The following is a 19638-nucleotide window of genomic DNA, read 5'->3' on the forward strand; positions in this document are numbered from 1 at the left end:
CATAACTTTACATCAACTGGCCCTTGTGTATGGTGACAAAATCCATAGCTTTATACTTGTCAGTACAGCTATAGATTAAGAGGGCTCTCAAATACATCCAGGCTGTTGTTTCTATGGTAACACATAGCCCACAGTTCGGCCAGCTTTTGCTTTGACTTTCTCAGGGGACTACTGTGAGGTGAACCAGTGTCTGAACAGTGGGACCTGTGTGACCGGAGTGGGAGAGGACCCTTTCATCTGCATCTGCGCTGACGGCTTCGGGGGAGACACCTGTAACCTCACAGAGAGTGGTATGTCCTGTCTTTAACCTCACAGAGAGTGGTATGTCCTGTCTTTAACCTCACAGAGAGCGGTATGTCCTGTCTCTAACCTCACAGAGAGCTGTATGTCCTGTCTCTAACCTCACAGAGAGCGATATGTCCTGTCTCTAACCTCACAGAAAGCGGTATGTCCTGTCTCTAACCTCACAGAGAGCGGTATGTCCTGTCTCTAACCTCACAGAGGTATGTCCTGTCTTTAACCTCACAGAGAGCGGTATGTCCTGTCTCTAACCTCACAGAGAGTGGTATGTCCTGTCTTTAACCTCACAGAGAGCGGTATGTCCTGTCTCTAACCTCACAGAGAGCGGTATGTCCTGTCTCTAACCTCACAGAGAGCGGTATGTCCTGTCTCTAACCTCACAGAGAGCTGTATGTCCTGTCTCTAACCTCACAGAGAGCTGTATGTCCTGTCTCTAACCTCACAGAGAGCGATATGTCCTGTCTCTAACCTCACAGAGAGCGGTATGTCCTGTCTCTAACCTCACAGAGAGCTGTATGTCCTGTCTCTAACCTCACAGAGAGCGATATGTCCTGTCTCTAACCTCACAGAAAGCGGTATGTCCTGTCTCTAACCTCACAGAGAGCGGTATGTCCTGTCTCTAACCTCACAGAGGTATGTCCTGTCTCTAACCTCACAGAGAGCGGTATGTCCTGTCTCTAACCTCACAGAGAGTGATATGTCCTGTCTCTAACCTCACAGAGAGCGATATGTCCTGTCTTTAACCTCACAGAGAGCGATATGTCCTGTCTCTAACCTCACAGAGAGCGGTATGTCCTGTCTCTAACCTCACAGAGAGTGATATGTCCTGTCTCTAACCTCACAGAGAGCGATATGTCCTGTCTTTAACCTCACAGAGAGCGATATGTCCTGTCTCTAACCTCACAGAGAGCGGTATGTCCTGTCTCTAACCTCACAGAGAGCGATATGTCCTGTCTCTAACCTAACAGAGAGCGGTATGTCCTGTCTCTAACCTCACAGAGAGCGGTATGTCCTGTCTCTAACCTCACAGAGAGCGGTATGTCCTGTCTCTAACCTCACAGAGAGCGGTATGTCCTGTCTCTAACCTCACAGAGAGCGGTATGTCCTGTCTCTAACCTCACAGAGGTATGTCCTGTCTCTAACCTCACAGAGAATGGTATGTCCTGTCTCTAACCTCACAAAGAGTGGTATGTCCTGTCTCTAACCTCACAGAGAGTGGTATGTCCTGTCTCTAACCTCACAGAGAGCGGTATGTCCTGTCTCTAACCTCACAGAGAGCGATATGTCCTGTCTCTAACCTCACAGAGAGCGGTATGTCCTGTCTCTAACCTCACAGAAAGCGGTATGTCCTGTCTCTAACCTCACAGAGAGCGGTATGTCCTGTCTCTAACCTCACAGAGAGCGATATGTCCTGTCTCTAACCTCACAGAGAGCGATATGTCCTGTCTCTAACCTCACAGAGAGCGATATGTCCTGTCTCTAACCTCACAGAGAGCGGTATGTCCTGTCTCTAACCTCACAGAAAGCGATATGTCCTGTCTCTAACCTCACAGAAAGCGGTATGTCCTGTCTCTAACCTCACAGAGGTATGTCCTGTCTCTAACCTCACAGAGAGTGGTATGTCCTGTCTCTAACCTCACAGAGAGCGGTATGTCCTGTCTCTAACCTCACAGAGAGCGATATGTCCTGTCTCTAACCTCACAGAGAGCGGTATGTCCTGTCTCTAACCTCACAGAAAGCGGTATGTCCTGTCTCTAACCTCACAGAGAGCGGTATGTCCTGTCTCTAACCTCACAGAGAGCGATATGTCCTGTCTCTAACCTCACAGAGAGCGATATGTCCTGTCTCTAACCTCACAGAGAGCGATATGTCCTGTCTCTAACCTCACAGAGAGCGGTATGTCCTGTCTCTAACCTCACAGAAAGCGATATGTCCTGTCTCTAACCTCACAGAAAGCGGTATGTCCTGTCTCTAACCTCACAGAGGTATGTCCTGTCTCTAACCTCACAGAGAGTGGTATTTCCTGTCTCTAACCTCACAGAGAGTGGTATGTCCTGTCTCTAACCTCACAGAGAGTGATATGTCCTGTCTGTAACCTCCCAAAGACTGAAACCTCAGACCGAGACTGTAACCTCAGGTACTGAGAGCAGGTCCCGAGAGCAGGGGCAGGTCCCGAGAGAAGGTCCCAATAGCAGGTCCCGAGAGAAGGGGCGGGTTCCGAGAGCAGGTCAAACCCAAGAATAGAGTTATGAAGGAAATGTACCAGTTTTTCTATCTGCAATTGGCCAAGGAAGCATTTAGAGTGGTTTTATACATACCACATAGAAACTGCGACTTCACACGGAACTTAAACCTGAACTAAACCAAGGCTTCACCAGGATGAGAACTGGACCGAACCAAGTCTACATCAGGATTAGACTTGGCTCAAACTAAAACCAAACCAGGAAGTGTGAATGAATCCTCCAAGCTGTCTCCATATATGTATTTTATTGATGTTTATTTGATTGGGGCAGAAACAAAATCATTGTTTCAGGTTTAGGGTCCTAGGCTGAGCCAACTTTATTCCTGATATAGACTTGGGTTGAGTCCTGGTCTGGTCTTAATGGATACAAGTGTGACTGATGCCATGTCGAAAGGGCTGGATGTGAGCAGGCTCTTTCGGAAATCCATCCCCCGAAAAGCTGCTGGACCATCCTCCTGCTCTGCTCCAGGACAAGCTGTCCCAGCTCAACGTGCCTGACTCCACCTGCAGGGGGAGCGCTGACTCCACCTGCAGGGGGAGCGCTGACTCGCACTGACTTCACCTGCAGGTGGAGCACTGACTTCACCTGTAGGGGGAGCGCTGACTTCACCTGCAGGGGGAGCAATGACTTTCTGACAGATCGGAGTCAGTGTGTGCGGTTGAGGAAGATTGTCTCAGACACTCGGTCTATCAGCACAGGAGTCCCACAGGGCTGTGTACTTTCCCCCTTGCTCTTCTCCCTGTGACAAACTGCTGCACCTCCAGCCAGGACTCCATAAAACTGATTAAGTTTGTGGACGACACCACCCTCATCACCATGACGACACCACCCTCATCAGGCTCATTTCAGACGGGGATGAGTCTGTCTACAGGAGGTGGAGCGGCTGGTGTCCTGGTGCAGCGGTAATAACCTGGAGTTCAACGCCCAGAAAAGTCACAGCCCCCCCTCACCATGACAGACCGTGACACCACTGTGGACTCCCTCCTCTTCCTCTGCACCACCATCACCAGGACCTCAAGTGGGAGCCACCATCAGCTCCTCATCAAGAAGGCCCAGCAGAGGATGTACTTCCTGCAGCAGCTGAGGAAAGACAATCTGCCAACGGAGATGATGGTGCAGTTCTACACGACCATCATTGAGTCCATCCTCACCTCCTTCATCACCTCCTTCATCACCTCCTCCATCACCTCCTCCATCACCGTGTGCTACGCTGGAGCCACAGCCAGTGACAAACAGAGACTACAGCGCCCTCTGCTGAGAAGGTGATCGGCTGCAGACTTCCATCACTCCAGGACTTTGGGATGAACACGTCGGATCACAGCCAACTCTTCTCACCCCGTAGCTTCCTGCCTGAGGGGAGTGGCCACTCCCCTCAGGCAGGAGGCTACGGTCCATCCGGACAAGAACCTCCCGCCATAAGAACAGTTTCTTTCCCTCTGCAGTTAGACTCAACTACATATGTAAATTAAACTGTTTGTGTACAAAGTAAGGCTATTTTTTGTTGTTCTTCAATGTATGCCCTTTTGATTTGATATAGGTTGTTATATCATTGTTCATTGTTGTTTGTTGCACCGAATCACCAACTCCTGTGTTTGTGAATTCTACACCTTTTCTCATTCTGATTCTATTTTGCAGACCAAGTCCAGACACTCACTGCAAATACGTTGACTGATTTCTAAACACGGATATGTAAAGAATGATTGTAAATGTTTGTGTTCTCTCTGTGCTTGGTCCCAGGCCCCTGCAGCCCTAACCCCTGTCAAAACGATGGAACGTGTGAAGTGCTGGCTCCCACCAGAAGAGGGGACGTTTTCAATGAGTACATGTGCCGCTGCCAACCCGGGTTCCAGGGAGCGCACTGCCAGATCAGTGAGTTGACCCACAGCACCTGAACCTGTCACTGAAGACACACAGACGCTTGTCCAAGTAAAGCAAAATGTCATCACATACACAAATAATTGAATAACATAAAAATTATATTTCTTATTGACTTGATTTCCTTTAAAAAAAATGTTGATCCAACTTGCCTCTGGGGAACCGTTGTACAAGACACATCTGCTGCTCAAATTGACCAGAACCTAATTAACAAACTGGGAGAATAACGTGTTGTTTTTACTGATGTCTAATTCATTTAGTCACAAAAGAGACACCAGGCAGCGGGTGAGGCAGCGGCGGGTGAGGCGGCGGGTGAGGCAGCGGGTGAGGCAGCGGGTGAGGCGGCGGGTGAGGCAGCGGCGGGTGAGGCAGTGGCGGGTGAGGCAGCGGCGGGTGAGGCGGCGGGTGAGGCAGCGGCGGGTGAGGCAGCGGGTGAGGCAGCGGGTGAGGCAGCGGCGGATGAGGCAGCGGCGGGTGAGGCGGCGGGTGAGGCGGCGGGTGAGGCGGCGGGTGAGGCAGTGGCGGGTGAGGCAGCGGCGGGTGAGGCAGTGGCGGGTGAGGCAGCGGCGGGTGAGGCGGCGGGTGAGGCAGCGGCGGGTGAGGCAGCGGCGGGTGAGGCAGTGGCGGGTGAGGCAGCGGCGGGTGAGGCGGCGGGTGAGGCAGCGGCGGGTGAGGCAGCGGCGGGTGAGGCGGCGGGTGAGGCAGCGGCGGGTGAGGCGGCGGGTGAGGCAGCGGCGGGTGAGGCAGCGGCGGGTGAGGCAGTGGCGGGTGAGGCAGCGGCGGGTGAGGCGGCGGGTGAGGCAGTGGCGGGTGAGGCGGCGGGTGAGGCGGCGGATGAGGCAGCGGCGGGTGAGGCGGCGGGTGAGGCGGCGGGTGAAGCAGCAGTGGGTGAGGCGGCAGGTGAGGCAGCGGCGGGTGAGGCAGCGGCGGGTGAGGCAGCGGCGGGTGAGGCAGCGTATTCAGCCTCGCTCTGGAATGAAAAGATCTTTTGTGGCTGTGCTCTGGTTTCTTTGGCTCATTATGGAGTTAGCATTAGCATGCAGCAGCAGCATCCGCTCAGACCCACATCTTTTCAACAAATGCGCCTCACAATCTGAGCCTGTATTTGCATGTGAGAGTGTCCCGCCTCCCTGCGCCTACTGCAGTGTTTTTACAGCTCCACTCACACATCACCACCTTAATTTGGACTTGGAAGAAAAAATATAACCCTTGGTTTTGTTTGGAGGCTTTGTCAGTTCTGTAAAACTACAACAAGCTCCATGAGAACTGAACCTGTAACTGTCTGAGGAGAACATTTAAGAAAGGGTTTGACAGTAGAATTACAATTTCTCTTTTGTAGGATTCTGGGGGGAGGAGACAGTGACACACACACACACGCACGCACGCGCACCTGCGTTGACCTGCGTTTGACCTGCGTTTGACCTCAGTTTGACCTGTGTTTGACCTCTGTTCGACCTGCGTTTGACCTGCTTGTCCTCAGCTGTGTAATGAGACCAAAAGGCTTTTCAAACGTGTTGTTTTGTCCAGATGTGAACGACTGCGCTGACCAGCCGTGTAAGAACGGGGGACGCTGCAGGGACCTGGATGGCGACTACACCTGCCAGTGCTCGTCCCCCTATGTGGGCAAGCAGTGCCAGCTCCGTACGTGTGCCCTTCCCGTCCTGTCCTGACCCGCCCTGTCCTGTCCCGTCCTTTCCCGTCCTGTCCCGTCCCGTCCTTTCCCGTTCTGTCCCGTCTCGCCCTGTCCTGTCCCGTCCTATCCCGTCCTGTCCCGTCCTGTCCCGTCCTGTCCTGACCCGCCCTGTCCTGACCCGCCCTGTCCTGTCCCGTCCTGTCCTGTCCTGTCCCGTCCCGTTCTGTTCTGTCCCGTCCTGTCCCGTCCCGTCCCGTCCTGTCCCGTCCTGTCTCGCCCTGTCCTGTCCCGTCCTGTCCCGTGCTGTCCCATCCCGTCCTGTCTCGTCCCGTCCTGTCCCGTCCTGTCCCGTCCTGTATCGCCCTGTCCTGTCCTGTCCTGTCCCATCCTGTCCCATCCTGTCTCGCCCTGTCCCGTCCTGTCCTGTCCCGTCCTGTCCCATCCTGTCCCATCCTGTCCCGTCCTGTATCGCCCTGTCCTGTCCTGTCCTGTCCCATCCTGTCCCATCCTGTCTCGCCCTGTCCCGTCCTGTCCTGTCCCGTCCTGTCCCATCCTGTCTCGCCCTGTCCCGTCCTGTCCTGTCCCGTCCTGTCCCGTCCCGTCCTGTCCTGTCCCGTCCTGTCCCATCCTGTCTCGCCCTGTCCCGTCCTGTCCTGTCCCGTCCTGTCCCGTCCCGTCCTGTCCCGTCCCGTCCCGTCCTGTCCTGTCCTGTCCCGTCCTGTCCCGTCCTGTCCTGTCTCGCCCTGTCCCGTCCTGTCCTGTCCCGTCCTGTCCCGTCCCGTCCTGTCCCGTCCCGTCCTGTCCTGTCCTGTCCCGTCCTGTCCCGTCCTGTCCTGTCCCGTCCTGTCCCGTCCTGTCCCGTCCCGTCCTGTCCCGCTGTAGACTGTTGGACTGTGAGCTGAGTGGTGTTGTGTGCAGGCTGCATCTCTCTGCTGGGCATGGAGGGCGGAGCCATCATCCAGTCTCAGATCTCCGCCTCCTCCGTGCACTATGGCATTCTGGGTCTTCAGCACTGGGGCCCGGACCTGGCCCGGCTCAACAACCAGGGCATCGTCAACGCCTGGACCTCCGCCGCCCACGACCGCAACCCCTGGATCCAGGTGCCACACCTGTCACTCAGGGGTTTCACCTGTCACTCAGGGGTTTCACCTGTCACTCAGGGGCTTCACCTGTCACTCAGGGGCTTCACCTGTCACTCAGGGGCTTCACCTGTCACTCAGGGGCTTCACCTGTCACTCAGGGGCTTCACCGCCCGATGAGGTCAAAGATCAAAGCAGGTCATAGTTCAAACCTGCTCTAAAATCATAGGAGAGGGTTAAAGGAGAGGGTTAAAGGAGAGTGTTAAAGGAGAGGGTTAAAGGAGAGTGTTAAAGGAGAGGGTTAAAGGAGAGTGTTAAAGGAGAGTGTTAAAGGAGAGTGTTAAAGGAGAGGGTTAAAGGAGAGTGTTAAAGGAGAGGGTTAAAGGAGAGGGTTAAAGGAGAGGGTTAAAGGAGAGTGTTAAAGGAGAGTGTTAAAGGAGAGTGTTAAAGGAGAGGGTTAAAGGAGAGTGTTAAAGGAGAGGGTTAAAGGAGAGTGTTAAAGGAGAGGGTTAAAGGAGAGGGTTAAAGGAGAGTGTTAAAGGAGAGGGTTAAAGAGAGGGTTAAAGGAGAGTGTTAAAGAGAGGGTTAAAGGAGAGGGTTAAAGAGAGGGTTAAAGGAGAGGGTTAAAGGAGAGGGTTAAAGGAGAGGGTTAAAGGAGAGTGTTAAAGGAGAGTGTTAAAGGAGAGTGTTAAAGGAGAGGGTTAAAGGAGAGTGTTAAAGGAGAGGGTTAAAGGAGAGTGTTAAAGGAGAGGGTTAAAGGAGAGGGTTAAAGGAGAGTGTTAAAGGAGAGGGTTAAAGAGAGGGTTAAAGGAGAGTGTTAAAGGAGAGTGTTAAAGGAGAGGGTTAAAAAGAGTGTTAAAGGAGAGGGTTAAAGGAGAGTGTTAAAGGAGAGGGTTAAAGGAGAGGGTTAAAGGAGAGGGTTAAAGGAGAGTGTTAAAGGAGAGTGTTAAAGGAGAGTGTTAAAGGAGAGGGTTAAAGGAGAGTGTTAAAGGAGAGGGTTAAAGGAGAGTGTTAAAGGAGAGGGTTAAAGGAGAGGGTTAAAGGAGAGTGTTAAAGGAGAGGGTTAAAGAGAGGGTTAAAGGAGAGTGTTAAAGGAGAGTGTTAAAGGAGAGTGTTAAAGGAGAGGGTTAAAGGAGAGTGTTAAAGGAGAGGGTTAAAAAGAGTGTTAAAGGAGAGGGTTAAAGGAGAGTGTTAAAGGAGAGGGTTAAAGGAGAGGGTTAAAGGAGAGGGTTAAAGGAGAGTGTTAAAGGAGAGTGTTAAAGGAGAGTGTTAAAGGAGAGGGTTAAAGGAGAGTGTTAAAGGAGAGGGTTAAAGGAGAGTGTTAAAGGAGAGGGTTAAAGGAGAGGGTTAAAGGAGAGTGTTAAAGGAGAGGGTTAAAGAGAGGGTTAAAGGAGAGTGTTAAAGAGAGGGTTAAAGGAGAGGGTTAAAGAGAGGGTTAAAGGAGATGGTTAAAGGAGAGGGTTAAAGGAGAGTGTTAAAGGAGAGTGTTAAAGGAGAGGGTTAAAGGAGAGTGTTAAAGGAGAGTGTTAAAGGAGAGGGTTAAAGGAGAGGGTTAAAGGAGAGGGTTAAAGGAGAGTGTTAAAGGAGAGGGTTAAAGGAGAGGGTTAAAGGAGAGTGTTAAAGGAGAGGGTTAAAGGAGAGGGTTAAAGGAGAGTGTTAAAGGAGAGGGTTAAAGGAGAGGGTTAAAGGAGAGTGTTAAAGGAGAGTGTTAAAGGAGAGGGTTAAAGGAGAGTGTTAAAGGAGAGGGTTAAAGGAGAGGGTTAAAAAGAGTGTTAAAGGAGAGGGTTAAAGGAGAGTGTTAAAGGAGAGGGTTAAAGGAGAGTGTTAAAGGAGAGTGTTAAAGGAGAGTGTTAAAGGAGAGGGTTAAAGGAGAGTGTTAAAGGAGAGGGTTAAAAAGAGTGTTAAAGGAGAGGGTTAAAGGAGAGTGTTAAAGGAGAGGGTTAAAGGAGAGGGTTAAAGGAGAGGGTTAAAGGAGAGTGTTAAAGGAGAGTGTTAAAGGAGAGTGTTAAAGGAGAGGGTTAAAGGAGAGTGTTAAAGGAGAGGGTTAAAGGAGAGTGTTAAAGGAGAGGGTTAAAGGAGAGGGTTAAAGGAGAGTGTTAAAGGAGAGGGTTAAAGAGAGGGTTAAAGGAGAGTGTTAAAGAGAGGGTTAAAGGAGAGGGTTAAAGAGAGGGTTAAAGGAGATGGTTAAAGGAGAGGGTTAAAGGAGAGGGTTAAAGAGAGGGTTAAAGGAGAGGGTTAAAGGAGATGGTTAAAGGAGAGGGTTAAAGAGAGGGTTAAAGGAGAGGGTTAAAGGAGAGTGTTAAAGGAGAGGGTTAAAAAGAGGGTTAAAGGAGAGGGTTAAAGAGAGGGTTAAAGGAGAGGGTTAAAGGAGAGGGTTAAAGGAGAGTGTTAAAGGAGAGGGTTAAAAAGAGGGTTAAAGGAGAGGGTTAAAGGAGAGTGTTAAAGAGAGGGTTAAAGGAGAGTGTTAAAGGAGAGGGTTTAAGAGAGGGTTAAAGGAGAGGGTTAAAGGAGAGTGTTAAAGGAGAGTGTTAAAGAGAGGGTTAAAGGAGAGGGTTAAAGGAGAGGGTTAAAGGAGAGGGTTAAAGGAGAGGGTTAAAGGAGAGGGTTAAAGGAAAGTGTTAAAGGAGAGCGTTAAAGGAGAGCGTTAAAGAGAGGGTTAAAGGAGAGGGTTAAAGGAGAGTGTTAAAGAAGAGTGTTAAAGGAGAGGGTTAAAGGAGAGGGTTAAAGAGAGGGTTAAAGGAGAGGGTTAAAGGAGAGGGTTAAAGGAGAGGGTTAAAGAAGAGTGTTAAAGGAGAGGGTTAAAGGAGAGGGTTAAAGGAGAGGGTTAAAGGAGAGGGTTAAAGGAGAGTGTTAAAGAAGAGTGTTAAAGGAGAGGGTTAAAGGAGAGGGTTAAAGGAGAGGGTTAAAGGAGAGGGTTAAAGAGAGGGTTAAAGGAGAGGGTTAAAGGAAAGTGTTAAAGGAGAGCGTTAAAGGAGAGGGTTAAAGAGAGGGTTAAAGGAGAGGGTTAAAGGAGAGGGTTAAAGGAGAGTGTTAAAGGAGAGGGTTAAAGGAGAGGGTTAAAGGAGAGGGTTAAAGGAGAGGGTTAAAGGAAAGTGTTAAAGGAGAGTGTTAAAGGAGAGGGTTTAAGAGAGGGTTAAAGGAGAAGAGGGTTAAAGGAGAGTGTTAAAGGAGAGTGTTAAAGGAGAGGGTTAAAGAGAAGGTTAAAGGAGAGTGTTAAAGGAGAGGGTTTAAGAGAGGGTTAAAGGAGAAGAGGGTTAAAGGAGAGGGTTAAAGGAGAGTGTTAAAGGAGAGGGTTTAAGAGAGGGTTAAAGAGAGGGTTAAAGGAGAGTGTTAAAGAGAGGGTTAAAGGAGAGGGTTAAAGAGAGGGTTAAAGAGAGGGTTAAAGGAGAGGGTTAAAGGAGAATGTTAAAGGAGAGGGTTAAAGATAGTCTTAAAAGAGAGGGTTAAAGAGAGGGTTAAATGAGAGTGTTAAAGGAGAGGGTTAAAGAGAGGGTTAAAGGAGAGGGTTAAAGGAGAGGGTTAAAGGAAAGTGTTAAAGGAGAGTGTTAAAGGAGAGGGTTAAAGAAGAGTGTTAAAGGAGAGGGTTAAAGGAGAGGGTTAAAGGAGAGTGTTAAAGGAGAGGGTTAAAGGAGAGGGTTAAAGGAGAGTGTTAAAGGAGAGTGTTAAAGAGAGGGTTAAAGGAGAGTGTTAAAGAGAGGGTTAAAGGAGAGGGTTAAAGAGAGGGTTAAAGGAGAGGGTTAAAGGAGAGGGTTAAAGGAGAGTGTTAAAGGAGAGGGTTAAAGGAGAGGGTTAAAGGAGAGGGTTAAAGGAGAGTGTTAAAGAAGAGTGTTAAAGAAGAGTGTTAAAGGAGAGTGTTAAAGGAGAGGGTTAAAGGAGAGGGTTAAAGGAGAGGGTTAAAGGAAAGTGTTAAAGGAGAGTGTTAAAGGAGAGGGTTAAAGGAGAGTGTTAAAGGAGAGGGTTAAAGGAGAGGGTTAAAGGAGAGGGTTAAAGGAAAGTGTTAAAGGAGAGTGTTAAAGGAGAGGGTTAAAGAAGAGTGTTAAAGGAGTGGGTTAAAGGAGAGGGTTAAAGGAAAGTGTTAAAGGAGAGGGTTAAAGGAGAGGGTTAAAGGAGACATATGGTGCTTTTTCAGAGTCTTTGGATTGAACGATAACATACGCAGCATGTCAAAATAAATTCTCTGCCTAGATTCTACTGCTGCTGGTGATGATCTTTCAGTGTTTAAACCCGACTGTCAGTGACACTGACAACTATGTGGAAAGACACATCCTGTGGACATGGAAAAGATGTCAGTGAGTTTGAAAAGAGTCAAATCATTGACAACAAGCAGAGAAAACCTCTGTAGAGAAGAAGTAACTAATGTACTACAGATCTGAACCCTGTGAGGAACAATGACACACTGAAGATCTGTGAGGAACAATGACACACTGAAGATCTGTGTGAGAAACAATGACACACTGAAGATCTGTGTGAGGAACAATGACACTGAAGATCTGTTAGAGGAACAATGACACACTGAAGATCTGTGTGAGAAACAATGACACACTGAAGATCTGTGTGAGAAACAATGACACACTGAAGATCTGTGTGAGGAACAATGACACTGAAGATCTGTTAGAGGAACAATGACACACTGAAGATCTGTGTGAGGAACAATGACACTGAAGATCTGTGTGAGGAACAATGACACTCTGAAGATCTGTGAGGAACAATGACACACTGAAGATCTGTGTGAGGAACAATGACACTCTGAAGATCTGTGAGGAACAATGACACACTGAAGATCTGTGTGAGAAACAATGACACACTGAAGATCTGTGTGAGGAACAATGACACTCTGAAGATCTGTGAGGAACAATGACACACTGAAGATCTGTGTGAGGAACAATGACACACTGAAGATCTGTGTGAGGAACAATGACACTGAAGATCTGTGAGAGGAACAATGACACACTGAAGATCTGTGAGGAACAATGACACACTGAAGATCTGTGTGAGGAACAATGACACACTGAAGATCTGTGTGAGGAACAATGACACTGAAGATCTGTGAGGAACAATGACACACTGAAGATCTGTGAGAGGAACAATGACACTGAAGATCTGTGAGGAACAATGACACACTGAAGATCTGTGTGAGGAACAATGACACACTGAAGATCTGTGTGAGGAACAATGACACACTGAAGATCTGTGTGAGGAACAATGACACACTGAAGATCTGTGTGAGGAACAATGACACACTGAAGATCTGTGAGGAACAATGACACACTGAAGATCTGTGTGAGGAACAATGACACACTGAAGATCTGTGAGGAACAATGACACACTGAAGATCTTTGTGAGGAACAATGACACACTGAAGATCTGTGTGAGGAACAATGACACACTGAAGATCTGTGTGAGGAACAATGACACACTGAAGATCTGTGAGGAACAATGACACTCGACTGGTCTGAGGTCCATTATACAGTGCAATATGAATGCTTTAGACTGTTGTGTTTCCTGACTTTTCATTGTTTCATCTGTGTCATGTGACCCCTGGCCAACCAGAACAGGCGCTGGACTAGAGTCTAGTTGTAACTGGTCCGCAGTCCGAGATTGAAAGTCTCGTCGTGTTTTGTGTCTCCAGCTAAAACTAATCACGAGGAAACACTTAATAATCATAAATCCTTTCTGTGGCTGATGGTGACACTCACATATGTGTGCGTCCCTAATGTTGTCGACTTTAGCGTGTTCCGTGACAGTGTTGAATCTTGTTTGGCAGATTGACCTGCAGAAGACGATGAGGCTCACTGGCATCATCACGCAGGGCGCCAGCCGCATGGGCGCCGCAGAGTACATCAAGGCCTACAAGATGTCCAGCAGCGTTGATGGTCAAAGCTACAGCGTGTACAAGGCAGAGGGCCAGAGGAGGGACAAGGTCAGACTCTGCACCATGTGCAACATGTTCAATCCATTATGTTTGGTATTACATAGAGGTCAAACTTTTGACCAAAAATGATATTGCATTTCTTCAGTAGTATTTCAATAATGAAGCTTTTGATTCTGTGGCTGGCCTTATTTATTTAAAGTTCTGAATAAATTTCAAATAGGCAACTTAATAATTAAAAATATTGGGACTCTTTATGATGGTCCATCATCAAGGGTTAGGGTTAGGGAGTAACTGGTTTGCATCAGGCCTGGGCGTCTCCCGACCTATGGCTTCAGCACACTATTGAATATGACCGGTAGGCTGAACCACATTCCTGTTCAAAGACACACAAGTTTACTCTTTAACTCCTCTTTCAAACCATCTTTTCTCCTGCTCAGAATCTTCACCTCATTGTCCTCAAAAGAGTGGTTAGTGGCTTTAAGATGAAGATGCACGGCGCTCTGTGGTCCTGAATTTGCATGTCTTCTGTGCTGATAACTTTCATCATTGAATTCTCCTCCAGGCCACTCTAGAAGCCACAGGTGTCTACGTCACAACATGAGATATTTACACAGAAAGCTGGTGCACAGTAGTGATGTGTGTCTTTTGGGTTGGGGCGGCCCAAGAAATTCTCCTTTCGGGAAGGGTTGGGGTGGGGGATAAAATGCTGACCACCGCGCTCCTGTGTGTATCTTTGTGTTTAGACATGTCTAAATTCAGTTTCTCATTAGACTCGTTTCTCCGTCTTCGTCCATCTCTGGCTCTTGCGTTTGTACTTAACAAGTGAGCAAGAGAGAGAAATCGCTTCCCGCTAGTGCGCCCCTGGAGGCCGTAAGCCCGTGAAAATCTATAAATGAGCCGCAGGGTTCAAAGCGTGTTAAAAAGTAGCGGCTTATAGTCCAAACTTCACGGTAGACTGTAGACATTCAAGACTGTATGCGTGAGGCTGTACTTACGCTGTGTCTTTTAAAGGTGTTTGTGGGCAACGTGGACAATGACAGCACCAAAACCAACATGTTTGACCCGCCCATCGTGGCCCAGTACATCCGCATCATTCCTGTGGTGTGTCGGCGAGCGTGCACCCTGCGCATGGAGCTGGTTGGCTGTGAGCTCAATGGTAAAACACTCAAAAAAATGTAAATACAGTATGTTCAATCGAAAGAGTTTATGTGACATCAATTTAATTGATTCATTTGTTAGCTTTAGCAAACTGTTCAGTTATTCACACTCACCTTTTTGTTAAAAATCACCTTCACAAATCAACAGGACTTCCAGCCACTCTGCTACACCTCTCCGCCCACAATTTCCTTAAATATCTCAATTCCACCCACAAAAGAGGCTGGGAGGGACACAGATTACGCAGATAAAGGTAAATGCTTTGGGAGCTGTAATCTTGGCTGACTCTTTCTCAAGCAACAGCTGCTAAAATGGCTATCACGGCTTTTAAAGGGAGGCCTCTCGAGACGAAGACTGCACAAGCAAGCACCCACTATGATTCAGACCTGCCGGGCCCCCACAGGGTGGACTAACTCGTGTTAGGTGACATGTAACTCCTATGACATAATAGAAGCTGCTGTGGTGGGCCTGAAGGCCGGAGGAGGCGGCAGGTGTGCCGCGGAGGCGGAGCCACATATTTGAGAGCTGAGATGATGATACTGTGGGCAGTGAACAACAGCAAGAGTCCAGATCCGCCAGAAACAATCAAACACTTGTGGAAGTGACGAGGGAGACAACTTTGAGGGCTTTCTCGAGACCATGATCCTGAACTTGTATTGGGACTGGAGTCCCTATACTTTAGAGAGGGTACACTATTTAGGCCAGAAAAGAAGCGCATCTGATAAGCTACGGGGCCTAATAATGCACTTTCTTATACACCATGAGAAGAAGAGCATCATGAAGAATCAGAATCCAAATCAAAAAAGGTTTATTCTCATTGTCAATGAACAGAATTCACAAACGTAGGAACTTGTCCTGGTGATTCGATGCAACATAAAACGATGAACAATGATAAAACAACATATATAAATCAAAAAGAGTAACAATTTAAATCTGCTTTAGTGTTTAGGAAGTGTTCGTGAGTCCAACGTCAGAGGGAAAGAAACAGTTCTTGTGGTGGGAGGTTCTGACCTCCTGCCTGAGGGGAGTGGCCTCCTGCCTGAGGGGAGTGGCCTCCTGCCTGAGGGGAGTGGCCTCCTGCCTGAGGGGAGTGGCCTCCTGCCTGAGGGGAGTGGCTCAAATAGTCCAAGGTGAGAAGGGTCTGCTTCGATCCGTCCCAGAGCCCTGGAGACGTACAGGTCCTGCAGATTTTAAAGTCTCTCAGCAGAGGGTGCTGTAGTCTCTGCTCCAGTTTACCACACGTGATAGAGGAGGTGTAAAACTGCACCATCGTCTGTGATGATCTATGCAGAACTGCAGTGGGGACAGGGCGTCTCCTTGGCACATTTGATCGAGTGGTTTACCATTGGTCTCATATATATAACTAAATATAAAAATAAATAAATAAATAAATAAATAAATAAATAAATAAATAAATATATATATATATATATATATATATATATATATATATATATATATATATATATATATATATATATATATATATATAAGGAACATGAGAAACTAGAGGAATCCCAAGGCCTCAGAGAGGAGCTGGAGAAGGTCTGGAGCCTGAAGGTATCGGTGGTGCCCGTAGTGACCGGAGCACTTGGGGCAGTGACCCCCAAACTGGAGGAATGACCCCCAAACTGGAGGAATGACCCCCAAACTGGAGGAGTGGCTTGGGCAGATCCAGGATAAACATCAGACATCTCGGTCCAGAAAAGTGCAGGAACAGCAAAGATACTGCGTAGAGCCCTCAAGCTCCCAGGGGCCTCTGGTAGAGGACCCGAGCTTGGAAAAAGGGACGAGGTGAGGTGAGAGTTTTTATATATAAAACTCTTCCTCACCCTCCACGGGCGGTCTCTGTTTATCCTCCTTCAAGCTGGGCTCCTCTACCAGAGGCCCCTGGGAGCTCGAGGGTTCTTCAGTATCTTTGCTGTGCCTGCACTTTTCTGGACTGAGATGTCTGATGTTTTTCCTGGATGTGCTCAAGTCATTCCTCCAGTTTGGGGGTAATTCCTCCAGTTTGGGGGTCATTCCTCCAGTTTGGGGGTCATTCCTCCAGTTTGGGGCTCATTCCTCCAGTTTGGGGGTCACTGCCCCAACTGCTCCAGTCACTACGGGCACCACCGATACCTTCAGGCTCCAGACCTTCTCCAGCTCCTCTCTGAGGCCTTGGGATTTCTCTAGTTTCTCATGTTCCTTATTCCGGATGTTTCCATCCCATGTCCCAGAGGACTTTGGCTCGGTCGTTCTCCACCTTTGGAGGTGTTTCCCATCTTTTCCTTGGGGTCTCCAGCCCGTACTCTGCACAGATGTTTCCTACACTATGCCAGCTCCTGGTGATGGAGCTCCATGTGTGCTGTCCCTGCAGCATCTGCACCTGCCGTTATGTGTGGGATGGTCTCAGGGCCCCCTTTGTACAGCCTACACCTTGGGTCTTGTCTCAGGCCCCTTTGCACACCCTACACCTTGGGTCTTGTCTCAGGGCCCCCTTTGCACAGCCTACACCTTGGGTCTTGTCTCAGGGCCCCCTTTGCACAGCCTACACCTTGGGTCTTGTCTCAGGGCCCCCTTTGCACAGCCTACACCTTGGGTCTTGTCTGGTGGTAGATCAGGGCCTCTGTCCTTCAGACCGGCTCTTTCTAACCATTGGTAGAATTTCGTGATATCAGCCACTTCAGTTATGTTCCGGTGGTACATCCCATGTAGGGGCGTGTCCTCCCATGTAGGGGCGTGTCCTCCCATGTAGGGGCGTGTCCTCCCATGTAGGGGCTGGCTAGCTCAGTAGGTAAGTCACCCGACATTCACACAGACCCCGATTCAATCCCCACTCAATCCCCAGCCAGTGTGGGTCCTTAGTCAAGCCTTCCATGATGGTATGCCTACCTCATGTGTTATATATATATATTATATCACATAGCAATAGCACTTGGATGGAATGTTGCTTATTGTTGCTATAGACAGAGGGATTCTTGTTTTATTTTCTATTTTTATAATTACATTTTTTGTCACAAACTGAACCTTGACTTCTATATAAGAAATATTCACCATTATACCACCAAACGAAGACCATGAGAGTCATGTGCACCATATTCACTCAGGATCATGGTTTGTGCTTGTCAGAGCTCTGGTGTTGCAGTGCAGTGGATGTTGCTGTCGTCTGTGTCATTAAAGCTTCCACAGAGAGTAGAAAATGACATAAGATAAGATAAGATATTCCTTTATTGTCCACATATGGAGAAATTGCATTGTTGCAACGCAGGAGATACAGAGGAAAATGACAAATAACTTATAGGAACTTTAAAACACACACACATAGAAGAACTCTTATAAACAAAACTCATAAACAAAAACTCCTATAGACCTCTCATTTCCTAATAAGGGGAAAAATAAAGATAAAATAAAATAAAAACAGCTAGAGTAAGACAAGATAATACTAATAATAATGGGAAAATAAACACTCTATTTTCATCAATTATATGCACATGAATGTGACATTATTGCACATGGTTAAGTCAGTATTGCACGTGTTCAGGGCAGTGTTTGTTGTAGAGTCTGACAGCAGCAGAAGGAAAGACGTGTGAAACGTCTCCTTCACACAGCGAGGGTGGATCAGTCACTTAAGCTGCTCTCCAGAGTGGACAGAGTGTCCTGCAAGGGACAGAGTGTCCTGCAGGGGGCGACACTCATCTGTCCCCCACCTCCTGCACAGAGTCCAGAGGACAGCCCAGGACGGAGCTTTGTCCAGCTTCTTCCTCTCCTCTGTGATGCTGCTGCTCCAGCAGACCACACCTACAGGAGCTGATGCCACCACAGAGTCAGAGAAGGTCTTCAGGAGTGGCCCTGTCAGGAGCGGCCCTGTCAGGAGCAGATGAACACCAGGTCCTTGTATGAGTCACTCTCTCAATGTCCCATCCCTGGATGTTCACTGGTGAGGGGGGAGTGGCCTCTGTGGAAGTCCAGCACCATCTCCTTGGTCTTCCCCGCGTTGATGAGGAGGTGGTTCCACAAAGTCCTGCTCCAGTCCTCTGTCCTCCACATCATCGTCGTCCGTGATGAGTCCGATTATGGCAGAGTAGTCAGAGAACTTCTGCAGGACACAGCTGTCCGTGTCGTGTCTGAAGTCTGCAGTGTAGAGGGTGAAGAGAAAGGGCTCAAGGACAGTGCCCTGGGGCGCCCCCACACTGCAGGTCCCTCACACTGCTGGTCCCCCACACTGCAGGTCCCTCACACTGCAGGTCCCCCACACTGCTGGTCCCTCACACTGCAGGTCCCCCACACTGCAGGTACCCCACACTGCAGGTCCCCCACACTGCAGGTCCCTCACACTGCAGGTCCGAGTGTCAGACACACAGTCCCGGGCTCTCACAAACTGGGGTCGGTCTGTGAGGTGGTCCAGGATCCACTCTGCAGGTCGTACTCCACACCAGCCGTCTCCAGCTTGTCCCTCTGGAGCTGATGGTGTTGAAGGCGCTGGAGAGATGAAAGAACAGGATCCTCACAGAGCTGCCAGGCTTCTCCAGGTGAGAGAGAGAGCGGTGCAGCAGGAGATGACGGCGTCCTCCACTCCGATGCCAGGCCGATATGCAAACTGCAGCGGGTCCATGGCTGAGCTCACGGTGGAGCGGAGGTGGTCCAGGACCAGCTTCAGTGTCTTCATCAGGACGTGAGAGCCACCGGCCTGAAGCTGTTGAAGTCTTTGACGCGCGGTGTCTTGGGCACAGGTACCAGACAGGAGGTCTTCAGACCTGTGGTACCACCCTTCCACAGAGAGTAGAAAATGACATGTTGACATGAGGCATTCCTGTGTTTTACGACCTTGTTTTCAGAGTAAGACCAGCGGGACTCACAGTCTGCAGCTCATTATGAAAAGGCCTTTATGCAACACCAAGCTAATGTTTACACAGACATCAGACAAAGCATGTGTGTCAAATGATCAAATGTAGGAACTGCTCTAAAAGCAGACATTAGTTGTTTAACGAGTATGGACAAGAGCATCATTCTTTATTTTTCAGAGCAATATTGTTTTTGGGTGAATGCCACATGTGTGAGTGCTGACATGTGCAGGAGGCGCTCAGCTAAGAAAAGAAAACTCTCCTCAAACCAAAGGAAATGTGTTCTAAATACATATAGACATGACCTTTGGGCGTCCTCATATTTGCAGTAAATGTATCAAAGTCAAATATTTATTTTGCTAATATAAATGTAACGTTGAATTCTTCTTAATTACAAAAGACAATCAATCAATAATCAAATGTTTTGTTGCAATAATGACATGCGTGTGATCATTTAATATATGTTGACTTGTTGATGTGTTGTTGACGTGTTGTTGACTTGTTGACGAGCTGACGTGCTGATGTGTTGACGTGCTGACGTGTTGACGTGCTGACGTGTTGTTGATGTGCTGACGTGTTGACGTGCTGACGTGTTGTTGACGTGCTGACGTGTTGACGTGCTGACGTGTTGTTGACGTGTTGTTGACTTGTTGACGAG

The 19638-nt window shown here is 48.6% G+C and overlaps 1 protein-coding gene across 2 annotated transcripts in view; it reads left to right on the forward strand.

Moving 5' to 3' along the window:
- Positions 1-19638, forward strand: part of LOC140381090 (lactadherin-like) — a 97246-nt gene that overhangs the window by 15422 nt on the left and 62186 nt on the right. For both annotated transcript variants that reach the window (XM_072465114.1, XM_072465113.1), the window contains exons 2-7: positions 165-290; positions 4281-4412; positions 5946-6059; positions 6970-7151; positions 12895-13050; positions 14014-14158. In XM_072465114.1, coding sequence (XP_072321215.1) covers positions 165-290; positions 4281-4412; positions 5946-6059; positions 6970-7151; positions 12895-13050; positions 14014-14158 — 855 coding nt within the window. The remainder of the gene's footprint in view (positions 1-164; positions 291-4280; positions 4413-5945; positions 6060-6969; positions 7152-12894; positions 13051-14013; positions 14159-19638) is intronic.

Source organism: Eucyclogobius newberryi, unplaced genomic scaffold (assembly GCF_026437365.1).
Source record: "Eucyclogobius newberryi isolate DKJ021-1_F unplaced genomic scaffold, fEucNew1.0.hap1 SCAF_5, whole genome shotgun sequence".
Taxonomy (NCBI): domain Eukaryota; kingdom Metazoa; phylum Chordata; class Actinopteri; order Gobiiformes; family Gobiidae; genus Eucyclogobius; species Eucyclogobius newberryi.